The 15,672-nt window shown below is 42.9% G+C and overlaps 1 protein-coding gene across 5 annotated transcripts in view; it reads right to left on the reverse strand.

Moving 5' to 3' along the window:
- Positions 1-15,672, reverse strand: part of ITPR2 (inositol 1,4,5-trisphosphate receptor type 2) — a 665,265-nt gene that overhangs the window by 243,189 nt on the left and 406,404 nt on the right. For all 5 annotated transcript variants that reach the window (XM_033951965.1, XM_033951964.1, XM_033951968.1 and 2 more), the window contains one exon: positions 3,884-3,992. In XM_033951965.1, the coding sequence (XP_033807856.1) occupies positions 3,884-3,992 (109 nt within the window). The remainder of the gene's footprint in view (positions 1-3,883; positions 3,993-15,672) is intronic.

The following is a 15,672-nucleotide window of genomic DNA, read 5'->3' on the forward strand; positions in this document are numbered from 1 at the left end:
TCACTCTCCAGTGTGTGCATTTGAGAGAGAAAGGTGCATGCGACAAAAACTTTGTCTAAGCAGCTTTAATGCCTAAGGCAGCTGCGTCAAAGAGTTTCCTGAGGTCCAAATCCACATGGCAAAAGTTGCTGACACTCCTGTGCCATGATACCAGAGCACCCTCCGGAGAGTCAAACATCTCTGAGACCAGAACACACTATTAGGGTGCCAGGGGATGGTAACAGACTGCAAGCACACGCCACAAAGCCAGGTGGAGGAAGTGGACAGAACCGGCTGAGTAACCAACAGGACCTCTTGCAAAGATTTAGAAATAAGGTCCAGCAAAGCTGCAGACTCAAAAAGTACAGGATCATCAGAGCATGTTCAGGCTCCAAAAAACCCTGAGGGATCCACAGATCCAGCACACAGTCCCTAATTTCCTGCCCCATGAAGCACTGCACCTGCAAATAAGAGGTCAGCAAGCATGTCATCTGCATCAGGATCCCCTAGATCAGGGTCAGGCAGCGCAAGCCCAGTGGTAGGGTGAATCAAAGATGTGTCAAAGGAGCAACACCACTGAAAGACACTGTGGAGGTAGATTTGGACTGCGCAGGGGGAGAACACTGGTTCTGAGTGTCAGACCACAAGAACATTCAAAAATTCAGAGTGTGTCCGGCTTCTGGGGCATGGATTCACCCTTTAGGTGACTAAAATTTGTGTTTCCAAGGCTGCAAAGAGTCCGCAATGTGGTGGATGGAATTACCAGCCATGCCGAGCTCCAAAAGTCACAAAGGCTGCCCCGTTGGGCTAGCTGAGTGTTTGGTCACCTGCTTCAGTTGGGGGGGAAAGGCTAAGCTGGACACTGTGGCCCCCCAGCTGCACCACATGGTGCAAAAAAGCTCTAAAAATGTTAAATGTGGGCAATTCTGGCAATAATCCACATGAGGAGAGCCCAAGGACTCCATCCCAGCAGGTTTCTAGGCAAAATTTGTAGTTTTGAAAAAGCAGGGAGCTTTAGAAAAAAAGATCGCTAAAAATCCAAGATGGCCACCATCATAAAATTCACACCAAAATCATGCTATTTTTCACACTTCCCAAACTCTACAAACGGTGATTTTTTTTATTTTTCAGGAAGGGGAACATAGGGGAACATTCAGAAACACTCAAACCCCCACTTTTAAACCTCCCCCGATTCCTCTCACGGGCTGTGTACTCTCACGGGCTGTGACCTGACAGAAGATCTGTGCTGTAGTCTGCTTTCATGTCTCTCACAGTAGCTGGATGAGAAAATTCACTGCCACATTGGTGGGAATGGTTCTGTAAAGCTGATCTTCGGGCTACCAGTCAGACTCCTACATCTGACAACACCTCCACCCTGGGACTAACGGATGCACACTTATACTGGCGGAGGCATGACAACACAGCCAGCACTCTGTGAGACACCACCGAGCCTTCTAAGGGTGCCTACAAGCCTGCGCTCGACCCCTGATTAACAGTAGGTGAGACTACCTTAGGGATGGCCCTGAGCTCCATAGAAAACTATGCTGGCTGGCTAACGGGTACCAAGTGGGATCAACCTATCAGCTACAAACCGATGTCTGTGAATTCTCAAGCAGGCAGAGCTTCAAATTCGCTCAAAACACTAAATTACCCAAAAAGGGGACAAAATTACATCAAATTAAAAACAATAAAATGGGGAGAGCAGAACATACACTCTTGCAGGCATGCGTGAAGAAGGAAGGAACTGAAGGTGGAGCTAGAGGGCCCAATGAGTATAACAGAGGCAGAGTGAAAAATCTGGAGTGGATTTCTTCTGCAGCAGCATGCGGCTATAAGTAAATAACCCTAATGTCTAGAATGTCTCACCTATTACACTGGAATACAAGTGACTTACTCAGAGTCACAAGGAGCAGCAATGGGAACTGAACTCAGTTCCCCTGGTTCTCAGACCACTGCACTATTAGGTTACCACGCCATCCTTTCATCTTTCTGGGGACAACGCCGAGGAACAATAGTGCTGACATTCATGTAAAAAGCCCTAAGTGATAGCATCATTCCAATGTTATGAATACACAAAAAAATAATTTTGTAAAAAAAAAATAAAATCTATAATATTTACATACTACTGTTTAAGCCCGTTACATTAACTGGTGCTAGAATATATGTCTGTCTGTCTGTCTTTCTTTCTTTCTGTCTCTCTCCCTGCCCCTGTCTCTTTCTTCCTTTCTTTCTATCTCCTTCTCGCTGTCTATTTTTCTATCTTTCTTTTTCTCTGTCTCCCTGCCCCATCTATCTTTTTTCTTTCTTTTCTCTCTCTCTCTCCCTGCCCCGTCTATCTTTTTTTCTTTCTTTCTTTTTCTCTCTCTCCCTGCCCCATCTATCTTTTTTTTTGCTTTCTTTTTCTCTCTCTCCCTGCCCCAACTATCTTTTTTTTCTTTCTTTCTTTTTCTCTCTCTCCCTGTCCCATCTATCTTTTTTTCTTTCTTTCTTTCTGTCTCACTCCCTGGCCTGCTGTCTGTCTTTCTTTCTGTCTGTCTCTCTCCCTGGCCCCCTGTCTGACTGTCTCTCTCCCTGGCCTCCCTATCTATGTCTTTCTTTCTGTCTGTCTCTCTCCCTGGCCCCCTGTCTGTGGCTTTCTTTCTGTCTGTCTGTCTGTCTGTCTGACTCTCTCCCTGGCACCCTGTCTGTCTGTCTGTATTTCTGTCTCTCTCCCTGCCTGCTGTCTGTCTTTCTTTCTGTCTGTCTCCCTGGCCCCCTGTCGGTCTGTCTTTCTTTCTGTCTGTCTGTCTCTCTCCCTGGCACCCTGTCTGTCTGTCTTTCTGTCTCTCTCCCTGGCTCCCTGCCGTCTTTCTTTCTGTCTCTCTCCCTGGCCTCCTGTCAGTCTGTCTTTCTTTCTGTCTGTCTGTCGCTCTCCCTGCCCGCTGTCTTTTAGTATGTCTGTCTTTCTTTCTGAGCTCCAGCCCTCTTCTCCCATCTACCCTTAAATCACTCCTTTTGCCTCCTGCTAGTCGTTTCCACCCTCCCCAGCCTGATCAACCACCAACCACAGTTGGTATGCCTGCTTCCGTTATTTTTTTGCTCTCCTTGGTCCTGTTAGATGGAGTGAGGGCGAGAGGGGGGAGTCGCCGCCTCCATGCGTCCGTGCTTAAGGTGCCTCCGCATGTGCAGTAGAAGAAGCCAGCATCGCTGAGGGAGGGCGATGGGGAAACCACCACTGGCTCCTACTGCGCATACGGCGGCACACAAGCACAGAGTTTGAAGTGCGCATGCGCGCTAAGGATTTTATTATAGCGGATACTCTTTCAAGATTTCATTGGGAACTGCAGAATATTTAGCTTTCCATATCCAATTATTGACTGGAAAATTATTTATTAATAGATGAACATTTGTGGAGAAATTTGATATTGCTTATTAATATCTGTGAAAAACTTAAAATAGAATTTTTATACATAAAGCCATATGAGAATATGACAGTTTCATACATGTTATTAATTTAATTTTAGCATTTCTATTCAGCTTAGTTAACAAGTTCTAGGCAGAGTACAAAAAGAGCATAAAATGAAATTTTTATAACACTCAAAAACCAATACAAATTTTAAAAAATCATAATTAAATACCTAATCAAAAGAACAAACATGATTTTTAAAAATTTATGAAAATAACCACATTTTCACTAAACATTGAAAAGTCTTATAATCTGATGAGTCTAATATTCAGAGGAAAGTGATATGGTGATGCTCAAAAAACTTGAAATTAAGGTGTTACAGTTGTTATTTATTTTGTATTTATGCTTTAAAATTACTTGAACTGCCGAGATTTCCTCATACATAGTATGATATTAACATACACATTTTGGTTTACCAATCATGTGATAATAATTGGTAGTAACAGCCTTTTAACTTACCCCCTATTTGTGTAGTTTTGCTGTAGCCCATAGAAAGAGGTCCATTCATGCCAGTTCCATTGTCTCCTTTAAAGTAGCGATTCAGAAGTATTTTTCTTAAAGTGGAACCCTTTTTGGACAAAAGAATTAAATATTAAAGATTATTAAAATAAGCTCTTACATGTTGCCTTACATTTGAAGTAGGGCTTCTGCCTAGATCTGTATTTTCAAGATAAGATGGTATGATCTTAGTTTTACTCCACTGAATGAAAGAATCTGTAGTCCTGATCTTTCTAATCAAAAGGGAGCTAAAATGTCCAGGTAGATAAATGCTGAACAACCAGGATTAGATCTGTCTGCCATGAAAATATGGAGCCAGCTGAAAATCCCTACCCTGAATTCTGTTTAATAATAATAATAACTTTATTTTTCTATACCGCAATAGTCAGGCGACTTCTAGGCGGTTCACATTGAAAGAAGGCTGGACAGTCAGCGAATAACAATAAGTCTAAATAGAAAGCTTACATACTACTTGGAGTTCCATGGGTAAAGAATACATGACAGGAGCTTCTTGAGAGAAAGAAAAGGCATTTACAGCGGGGGAAATCCTAGTGAGAGGGAGAGGACTGTTTTAGTCAATGAATTTGTCGAATAGGGCGGTTTTAATTGATTTTCGGAATGCACTGTAAGTCAGATTTAGGCACATAGAAAGTATTGTGCATATAGGTGGGTGTGAAAGGGGTATGTGGGATTGTGTAGGGGTATAGGTAGGTGGGATGTATATGTTGGAGACGCATGAGCATGTTTGTATGCAAAGGGTATATGTAGTGAGTGTAGGGGTGTGTGTATGTGGGGGGGGGGGGTATCTGAGGATGTGTGGACTATGGTGACAATTTGATAAAGCTGTACCAAAATTAATGTGCCATAAAGGGGCATGATTATAGGGTTTCCAGACGTCCAGATTTCCCCGGACATGTCCTCCTTTTAGACTTGGGAGGGGCCAGCATTGTGATGAACTGGCCACCCAGACGTAGCAACAGAGCAGTGGGATACCTTATAGCAGGGGTGTCCAATGTCGGTCCTCGAGGGCCGCAGTCCAGTCGGGTTTTCAGGATTTCCCCAATGAATATGCATGAGATCTATTTACATGCACTGCTTTCAATGCATATTCATTGGGGAAATCCTGAAAACCCGACTGGATTGCGGCCCTCGAGGACCGACATTGGACACCCCTGCCTTATAGGGAACTGCTGTGAACTTCACAAAAAGGATGCCACATAAACGTCTCATCAGAACTCCCTTATAGGTTATGGTGAGCCCCCCCCAAACATCCCTCAAACCCACTATACCCACCTGTCTACAACCTGAGTAGCCCTTATGGCTGCAGGTGCCACCTGTATGGCAGTACAGTTGGGTTTTGGGAGGTTTGGTGGGCGCACATGTTCCACCCACATGTGGTGGTTAGAGTGGCATATGGTTAGAGTGGCTATGGTTCACTAGCCCACCCTCCCCAGGCTATGTGCAACGCTACTAGGCTTTCCTATACTAGGTGCTGATGTTCTGTAAACAGGTATGTATGTTTTTATTCCGATCTTTGTGGGGGTGTGAGGAGGTCAGTGAACACTGGGGGAGTGTGTGGGGGTCTTTACTTTGTCTCTGCATTGGTTATCTTGTTACTTTGGATACCTTTTTAGCAGTTATACCTGTTTTTACATCATCTAACTCACAGTTCTTCAACTGCCGGTCCGCGGACCGGTGTCGGTCCGCAGAAAATTTCTGCCGGTCCGCGCAGGGCCGGCGAGATCAAGTCGGCAGTTAAATTTCCTGCCAACTGCGGTTCCTCCCGACTAATGTTCCTCCCAGCCTCAGGCGATCAAGACAGGCTGCCAACGTTGGGGCCTTCCCTCTCTGAGTCTCGCCTGTTCGAAAACAGGAAGTTGAAACAAAATAGGCGGGACTCAGAGAGTGAAGGGCCCGACGTCGGCAGCGTGTCTTGATCGCCACCCCTGCCGAGTTGCTGAAGAGGGCCGCGGGGAAGTTACTATTAGACCGGAGAGAGCTGCAGATTCAGGTGCAGGTGGAGGGAGATGGTCAGCGTGTGCGAACAAGTGGCTGTCTCCCCTCCCACCAGCTCTCCAATTTGCCAGGGAAGTGATTTACCGGCAACTTCCTGCAGGCAAGTACCGAGAGCTGCTGGAAGGGGAGGAAGCCACTGTAGGAGGCTGGGAAGGTCTGGAAAAGGGAGAGCTGTTACTGGACTTGAAGGGAGTTAGGAGAGATGCTGCTGGGAGGGGAGGAGGGAAAGGTATGGGAAGAGAGTTAATGTTGGATAGAGGGAGGAGGGAAGGGAGAAGGAGGAGGGAAGGGAGAAGAAGGAGAGATGCTGCTGGGAGGGGAGGAGGGAAAGGGATGGGAAGAGAGTTACTGTTGGAAAGAGGGAGGAGGGAAGGGAGAAGAAGGAGAGATGCTGCTGGGAGGGGAGGAGGGAAAGGGATGGGAAGAGAGTTACTGTTGGATAGAGGGAGGAGGGAAGGGAGAAGAAGGAGAGATGCTGCTGGGAGGGGAGGAGGGAAAGGGATGGAAGAGAGTTACTGTTGGATAGAGGGAGGAGGGAAGGGAGAAGAAGGAGAGATGCTGCTGGGAGGGGAGGAGGGAAAGGGATGGGAAGAGAGTTAATGTTGGATAGAGGGAGGAGGGAAGGGAGAAGAAGGAGAGATGCTTCTGGGAGGGGAGGAGGGAAAGGGATGGGAAGAGAGTTAATGTTGGATAGAGGGAGGAGGGAAGGGAGAAGAAGGAGAGATGCTGCTGGGAGGGGAGGAGGGAAAGGGATGGGAAGAGAGTTAATGTTGGATAGAGGGAGGAGGGAAGGGAGAAGAAGGAGAGATGCTGCTGGGAGGGGAGGAGGGAAAGGGATGGGAAGAGAGTTAATGTTGGATAGAGGGAGGAGGGAAGGGAGAAGAAGGAGAGATGCTGCTGGGAGGGAAGGAGGGAAAGGGATGGGAAGAGAGTTAATGTTGGATAGAGGGAGGAGGGAAGGGAGAAGGAAAAAAAGGAAGGAGGGTAGGGAGAAAGAAAAAAGGAAGGAAACAGCTGGCAGGGAGATTACAGGAGGGGAAGGGGGTCAGGGTGGAATGGAGAGATCAGATGAGAGAAAGGGGAGAGAGAGGAATGAGAAAGTAGAGAGACATTGATGCTGGAAAGGGGGTCAGCAGAGAAATGAGAGAGGGATAAAGATGCTAGATCTGGTGTAGGAGAGATAAAAATGAAGACGGCAGTAAAGCTGGAATGAATGATGTAAAAAGGAGAGAGGAGGATGGACAAGGAAGAGGGGCATAGAAAGAAGTCAGATACATATGGAATGGGGAGAGGGCAGACATTGGATGGAACGGGCAGATGCTGGAAGGAAAAGAGTGAAATGAAGATGAAAGCAGAAACCAGAGACAACAAAAGGTAGAAAAAAATAATTTTATTTCTATTTTGTCATTAGAATATATCAGATTTGAATTATATATCCTGCTAGAGACATAACTGGGGACTGCAGTAATCTGTTAGCATGATATTTCTATGTAGCATTCTATAATAACTTGGCTTGTTCAGTTTTGATAGTAGAGGGGATATATGTGAAGGGGAGGGGAGACAGGGGTTTTGTTGGTCCATGCTCTGTATATTTGTATTTTTAAAATCACAATTGTTCAGAATATTGTTTCTTTTTATACTTTAATAAAATACGTTCAATATAAAATCATAATTGCGGCTTGTGCAGATGGGATCAGATGGTTTGCGGGGACCGAGCTCGCGGAGATGGGGCGTAAACGGATTTTTAAATTTTAGTCCTAGTAGTTTGCTGGTCCACAAAATAATTCTTTTATTTCTGCCGGTCCACGGGTGTAAAAAGGTTGAAGAACACTGATCTAACTCACAACGTATAAGTTCTGTCCAGGAAGTCTAGTAAAACATTTGATTATCCCTGTAGCCAAAATAACTCTGGAACAAAATCATTTTCACCTGCTTTCTAAACTGACCTGAGGTATGGGGTTTTGGTCTCTGAATTAGTCAAAAATGTATTACAATTAGTCCAATAAAAGAATCACCTTATTTCTATTTTCTATTTATAAATATTTATCAAAACAGCTACAATATTACTTTATCCTAAAGCAAAAAAATAAATAGATAATTTTTTTCTACCTTTGTCTTCTCTGGTTTCTACTTTCCCAATCTATTTGCCACTTTCTTCCTTCCATCCACTGTCTGTTCTCTCTCTGCCCCTTCTATGTGGCATCTTCTCTCCTTCTATTCCCCTTCCAGAAACGGTTTGCCTCCCCCTTCCATTCCTTCCTCCACCTCCATTGGTCTGGCATCCATCTTCTTCCCTTCCCTCCCCTCCTCCAATGGTATCTCTCTACGCTCCTTTCCTTCCCTCTCCCACAACCTCATAGTCTGGATTTAACTCTCTCCTTTCCTTCCTTTTCCACACCCCAGCCCCATCGTATGGTATTTCACTCTCGCTTCTCTTTCCTTTTCTTCCCTCGTTTTCCTTCTCAATTTATTTTCTGCATCTGTTTAGATTAAATTCCTACTATCCAGTCCTCAATTTCCCTTTTCACTGTGTCTACCTACAACTTGCCACCCTCTTTACCTCTCCTCCTCCAATATTTCACTAACTCTGTCCTCTTCCCCATCTAGCATGTACCCTATCTTTATTTTTTCCATTATGTGCCCTCTTTCTCTACCCCTTCCATCCAGTATCTTCTCCTCTCTCTGTCCACTTCCATCCAGCGTCTGCCCCCTCTCTCCACTTCCATTCAGTGTCTGCTCCCCTCTTTCTCTCCTCCCCACTTCCTTCCTGCATCTGCTCCCCTCTTTCTCTCTCTCCTTTTCCATTCAGCATCTGCTCCCCTCTCTCTCTCATCCCCACTTCCATCCAGCATAGGCTCCCCCTCTCCCCTCCCCACTAACACCCAATGCCTTCCCCTTCTCTCTCTCCATCCACCCCACTTCCATCAGCATCTGTCTCTTTCTCTCCCTCCCACGTAATTCCATCCAATATCCTTCCTCCTTCCTCCTTCTGTCTCTCTCTCTCTCAGTTACAGTTACTTTATTTGATATACCACCATTTTTAACAAAAAGTCAAATCAAAGCAGTTTACAATAAATAAAAACAATGAGCAATATATAAAATCAATAAAACAAAACCGGAGAAATGTATGCAGACCAATTAACTAAACTAGACACAAGAGGATAGTCAAGGGCAGGAAAGATTTACAATATCTTGAGGGGGAAAAAACAAACAGGATAAAAACAAGAGGGTAGGTTAAGAATGCAGAAATAAGGGAAGAAGTAATAGGCTTAAGATAATGACTACTAGTCATAAGAAATGCCTTCACCGAATCAGACCTCTGGTCCATCTAGTCCCGTGCCCGCACACGCGGAGGCCAATCCAGGTGTTCCCTGTTTAAGACCTAGGTGTTCCCTGATGAAGTCCTTAAATTCCCGTATCCCTCAATGTGATTTGCAAGGAGGTGTGCATCCAACTTGCACTTGAATCCCATAATGGAGGTTTCCATCACTACCTCCTCCGGGAGAGCATTCCAAGCATCCACCACTCGCTGTGTAAAACAGACCTTTCTGACATTAGTCCTGGGCCTGTCGCCCCTCAATTTCAGTCTATGACCTCTCGTCCAAATCACATTTGACAACAGCAATAGCGATGCTTCTTACTCTATTTTGTCAAAACCTTTTAGTAATTTAAAAGTCTCTATCATGTCCCCTCTCAGTCTTCTCCTCTCAATGGTGAACAAGCTTAGTTTTCCGAGGTGTTCTTTGTAGCTTAAATTTCCCATGCCTTTTACTAGCTTTGTGGCTCGCCTCTGCACCCTCTCCAGCAGGGTTATGTCCTTCTTTAGGTAAGGAGACCAGTATTGGACACAGTACTCCCGATGTGATCTGACCATTGCTCTGTAAAGCGGCATTATGACGTCCGCCGATCTACTCGTAATACCCTTCTTAATCATGCCTAACATCCTGTTTGCTTTCTTTGCCGCCGCTGCAAAGAAGCGATAGGGGGAAAAAGAAGAGAAAAAAATTCAAAGATAATGACTTCCCAGTTAGTAATGGGATAAAGTTGCCAAGGTAGTGACTTCCTAGATACAAGTAATAAGAAAAGTTGCAAAGTGTCAGACTATTTGGAACGCACACCAATTCCATCAGATTCTACCCCCTTTCTCTCCTTGCACCACTCTTCCATACCAGTACCCTGCTCATCTCTATCCTTCCACCCTAACTCCATCCAGTATCCTTCCCTTTTCTGTCTCTCTCTCCCTCACCCTGCACACCAATTCCATCAGCATCTGCCCCCTCTCTCTCCCAATACTCCACTTCCCTCACCCATCCATACCAGTATCCTTCTCCCATCTCTCTCCCTCCACCCCAATGCCATTTAGTATCTTGCCACCTCCCCTCCCTACTGCTGCTGTACGCTTCTCAAACTAGCAGCAGTGGCTGTAAACTTAAATGCAGTCATTATGGGACCTTCCTACATCTTCCCGCAGCTGCCAGCTCTGCTCCGGAACAAGGAAGCAATGTTGGAGGGGGGCAGACCGGCAGCCACGGGGGGCTGCAGGAAGGTCCCCTGATGACTGAATTTAAAGTTTACTGCTGCTGTTGCTGGTTCAGAAAAGCAGCAGCGGCAGAGAAGAGTGGGAGTTTCCAGACCCGGTGTATTAGCTGTGCACCCATGTTGTACCACCTTCCCCCCCTTGGTACGCCACCGGTATACATTATTTATGACACAGGAAATTTTAGTATTTTTCCTGTCATTAACATGTCCCATGTTATTTCAAACAAATTTACATCCTCAGTAGAAACTGAAGATGTTCAATATTTGACACTATCTCTGGTATATATAGGAATTATAATAAGAGTCTATTTACTACAAAGAAATAGGATATGAATTGATTCAACATCAATGAGGGATCTGAAAAGTTTTATCATTCTGAAGAAACAGAGGGCTTTCTTGATCAGAGCTGAGATTTAAGGGCCAAGAGCAAGTCAATGATCAATAATGCAGTCTAGCATTCCTTCACAGCTATCTTGTTTCCTGCAATTGTTGACATAAATGGGATATGCGATTTCTTATGGAAGACTGCCAAATGCAATGTTTTTATGTTTCACTTATATATTCTGATATTTGTCAACATTTGTTTATTTTTTATTTGAAGAAGGGTTACTTTTGAAAGCTAATCAAAAATGTATTGTTAGTCAAACAAAAAATATATCACCTTATTTCATTTTATGTTTTGATTTATTTCTAAACGTTACTTCTAACCTTTGGAGAGCTCATGGTTTCAACTGTTTCCAGGGTATTCAAGTTTCTAGGTTTTATTAAAATTTGATATCCTACCTATGGGCTCCTTTTACGAAGATGCACTAGCATTTTTAATGCATGCACAAGATTAGCACACGCTAGCCGAAAAACTACTGCCTGCTTAAAAGGAAGCGGTAGCGGCTAGCATGCGCTAAAACCGCTAGCACATCTTTGTAAAAGGAGCCCATAATGTCTAAGCAGCTTACAATATAACATGATTAAAAAAGGGAAAGATGTATGGCAACATGAATGTGTGGGAAAAGGGGAGAGTTACAATAAAGATAAAGTAGAATCTCTGTTTTCCAGCACCCACAGGGATTGGTGGATACTGGGTTACTGTTTTTCTGGTTAATTGAGAGTCTGTTAGAACCCTTGTTTAACATACTGAATTCCCCTCCCCTCCCATCCCGATGTACCAGTGCGGCAGCAATCCTGAGACGCAAAGCTTTCTTCCTTCCCTCAAGCCCCAAAGTGGCAGATGAAGGCGGCTGTCCTGAACCGCGAACCCACTCGCTTCCTCTATCTCTTCTTTACCCGAAGTGCAGCAATCAGCAGGAGGCAGCCTCAAAACAGGCTGCTCACGGCCAACTCCACCTGGGCCTTTCCTCGGACGCCCTCCTTATCTTTCCTAAAAAAATCATAGCCTGGTATTGTTGCATCCCATTCAAGAGAATCATTGAACCACGTCTCTATAACAGTAACAATATTCAAGTCTTCCTCAAACATTAGGGCTTGTGAATCATGAACCTTTTTGCTTAGACTATGAACATTTGGTGCTTGTTGCTTTCCATGTTATTGAGTTTAGATGGTTTTCTATATTAATGTCACCATCCCCACTACTGTCAATTTTCCTTGGGGTGACTTTCTGAATTTCCTTTCTTCCTTTTCTCACACCCATCCTCTAGTTTAAATGTCTCAAAACATACTAGCTGACTTTCTTCCCAAGATCCTTCTGTCATGGAAAGATGTAGCCCGTCGTTACAGTACAGCCTGCTATTTTTTCACTACTGTTCCATCCTTCTATGTATCTAAACCTTCTCATTTACCCTAGTTTTAAAGCCATTCATTGAACTCTTTTGTTTTATGCAGTCTTTCCTTTATGTGTCCATATGTAGGAATTACTTCAGATACAGTTGCGTGTAAACCAAAGACTTGAGTCCTACTCCAAGCTGCTGGAATGCTCTCTGTGCTCCAAACATGCTATTGTTGGCCAGGTCATTTGTCCTCAGGTGAATTCCAATGCAGGTAATAGAATCTTTATTCTCTTCTCTGACCACATTCAGTTATTTGGTTGGTACTTCTGCTAGCAGATGATCCTGGAAGGTATTTCACTAGGTTGGGACCTTGAACTCTGTTCCTAAGTTAATGCCTCTTATAATGGAATCTCCTAGCAGTAAGAATTTTCTGCTTTGAACTGATTTGTCATTATTTTGGGGATGTCCTTTGGACCGAGTTACATTCTTTGCCTCTAGCTCCGCTCTTCTTTTCTGAGGGAGAAAGGTTGGGAGGATAGATGCCTCTGTGACACAGATCACAATTACCAGAGCCTACTGTGACCCATTTATTCCTCTGATGCTTTATTTTCTGTGGCTGTGCTGGTGGTAAATTGGCTGGGAATTGAGTAGTACTGGTTGCTTCCTTAATTACCAACAATTCCTTCATGAGTTTGCCAATTTCACCTTTCATAGCTGATATTTGGAGACAGATGGGGCAAGCTCTAAGATTCCAGAAGGTTTGCCTTAGAACTAAGGCACAACAAACACTGCATTACATGAGAATCACACTGATATCATTAACAGGTGAGAGAAGATGAACTATGATAACAGATAACCCCGAGCAAGAATGTCTAATAGATGGTTTATTGAAGAAATTGTCTCTTGGTTTTCATATATAAGGAGAGCTAACCTAGGGGTGGGAAGGGAGAAACTATAAAGTCAGCAGCATGATAGAAATATAGTAATATATAGGAGCAAAAAGCCTTGCAAGTGAGAGGAAAGGAAGCCTTTTTTTTTTCTCCTGTATAGAAAAAGATAGTAGAAATGCTTTCTAAATTTACCCCCTAGACCTCCATGCTATCAGCACAGTTATGGAACTAGCGCTATTTTTAACACACAGCTGATTTACTTATCATATCTTATTACATTTTGGAGTATTGCTAACTTCCTTGCTGGGTATTTAAAAGCCATGCTAATTTTTAATGTGATTTTTCTTGCTTTGGCTCCTTGAAAAATTACTCCAAGTAAATTAGCCATGCACTCCTCTTAACTTGTACACATAGTTGAAATTTCAATAGTGTGGTTCGCCAATGCAAATATTTATCCAATCTCATTTCCAGCAATGCCTCTTCAAAGTGCAGGTAAAAGTATAAATGACATGGTACCACATGCTAGGCTTAGTGTTAGGAGGTGCAAACAGGGCAACTGCTCTGGTCTACTATGCCACAGGGGCATGACATTTGCCAAACAGGTTACATGGAAGGCATGCTTCAAATGTATGATTTATGAAGGATAATTGTTCAGCTATTAGGACTATTTCTTCAATCATGTACTTCTCATTTTTACATGTAACTCCACAGTTTGCTGATGGGATATGAAGCTCCTTTCCAAATCTCTGCACTGGGCCCCAGTATGTTTAACACCATGCTTGCTATGTGTGTACTGTTACCCAGAGATAGACATGAGAATTTCACAAAGGCTCATTTCCACTGATAAGTTATTTCACCTGAAGAAACAATTTTGCCTTTGCCCTTTCGATAAAGTTATTCTGAAACATAACAATTAGGTAAAGTTCTATGTTTCACTAAGTAATCTGCTCTCCTATGCTTACAGGAGAATTCTTACAACCTAAGGGTTTCACTGAATTTATTCCTACGCAACATATTTTTATTGAATACAGCCTCCAACTATTTCATGCATAAAAATTAGAAACTAATTGCTATTATAGTGGCAAACATTTCCAGTTTTACAAGGGTTAGCAAAATGTAGACATGTTCATTATGAAGTTATCTGCCTGTATCAGCCACCAGCAAATATCCTGTTAAATCTGACTGATTTTCCAGCTATGATAAATGAAGGCAGCCTCTGGGAGTGTGTGTATATCCTGACCTGTGTGGGTAGGCAGACCAAAGTATAGCATGTAGGCCAGGCCGTTACCATGGATACCTCACACTTGTTAAGGTGAAGAAGCTAAATAATAAACATCATCACCAACAATGAAATACATATTATACAAGACTGGACAACAAAAAATATGTAACCAAAAATGCAATTTGATTACATATGTGAGCCGAGTCTTCATATGAGGGCAGTTACATGTAAAAATGAGAAGCACTTGAAGAACTAGTCCTAATAGGAACAATTATCCTTCATAAATCATACATTTGACACATTCCTTCCATGTTACCTGTTTGACATATGTCATTTTGAGGTAAAGCTGTGTTCATAAAATTAGACTAATTTTGACTGCTACTGCACAATGTAATTTTTACTAGAAGCTACCTTAACTGATTCAGTTAAAACTATAAAAATATAAAGCAAACTATAGCCCACTGAACCCAGCATCTTATCTTTGACAATGGTCAATTGAGGTCACAAGCATCCAACAGATCCCAAAAGGCAGATCTTTTTTATAGCTTTTTCCATGGATAAGCAACCTCTCAAGTCTACCTGGCTAATAAATTTTTCTTAAATATATTTTCTACTAGAAATTTGTCAAAACTTCTTTTGAATTGTGCTATTTTAGTTGACTTCCATGTCCTCCAGTAATGGAGTATATATCTTAATTGTATGCTTATATGCAAAAATAATTTATAGGATTTGCTTTCAATATGGTGATTGTTAGGGATTCCAAAAATCATGCAACGTTAGCACTAGCCTTCCTCCCATGTCTCTGCACCAGGCCACTTTGCAATATTTGCTGATGATACTGCTGAAGTCCCCCAGCTCTCACTAATCCAGCAGCGCAGGCCAAGATATATTTTATCTAAATTCATTTATCATGTACTTATTTTATTTAGAGTTATAGCATCCCATTGGGCTATGGAAGCCTATCATGTCATTGTCTTTTTAGTTTTGAGCCCTGGTTACGACCACATATGAAAATGTTGTGACTTCATTTAGGGTAAGAACTACTGGCTAAGTCTATCTTGCTTATTCATACACTGTTAAATAATAGTAGTTCATGAATTTATTGCTAAGCAGTAGTACTATGTGATCTACAAGTATTTTGAAATAATTAAGTTAGAAGCTGGAACAGTCATTGACCTGTGTCCTTTCTTTCAGATTTCTTTTCAAGACAAAAGAAAATACTAATTATTTAAAAAGCTTATCAGCATAGTAATGACTATATCTATACATTTAGGGATATGTTTACTAAAATGATGTAAGCACTTTACTGTGGGTTTTAACTTGTGATAACTGATACGATGCAGTAGCCATTAGCATATATCT

Source organism: Geotrypetes seraphini, chromosome 7 (assembly GCF_902459505.1).
Source record: "Geotrypetes seraphini chromosome 7, aGeoSer1.1, whole genome shotgun sequence".
Taxonomy (NCBI): domain Eukaryota; kingdom Metazoa; phylum Chordata; class Amphibia; order Gymnophiona; family Dermophiidae; genus Geotrypetes; species Geotrypetes seraphini.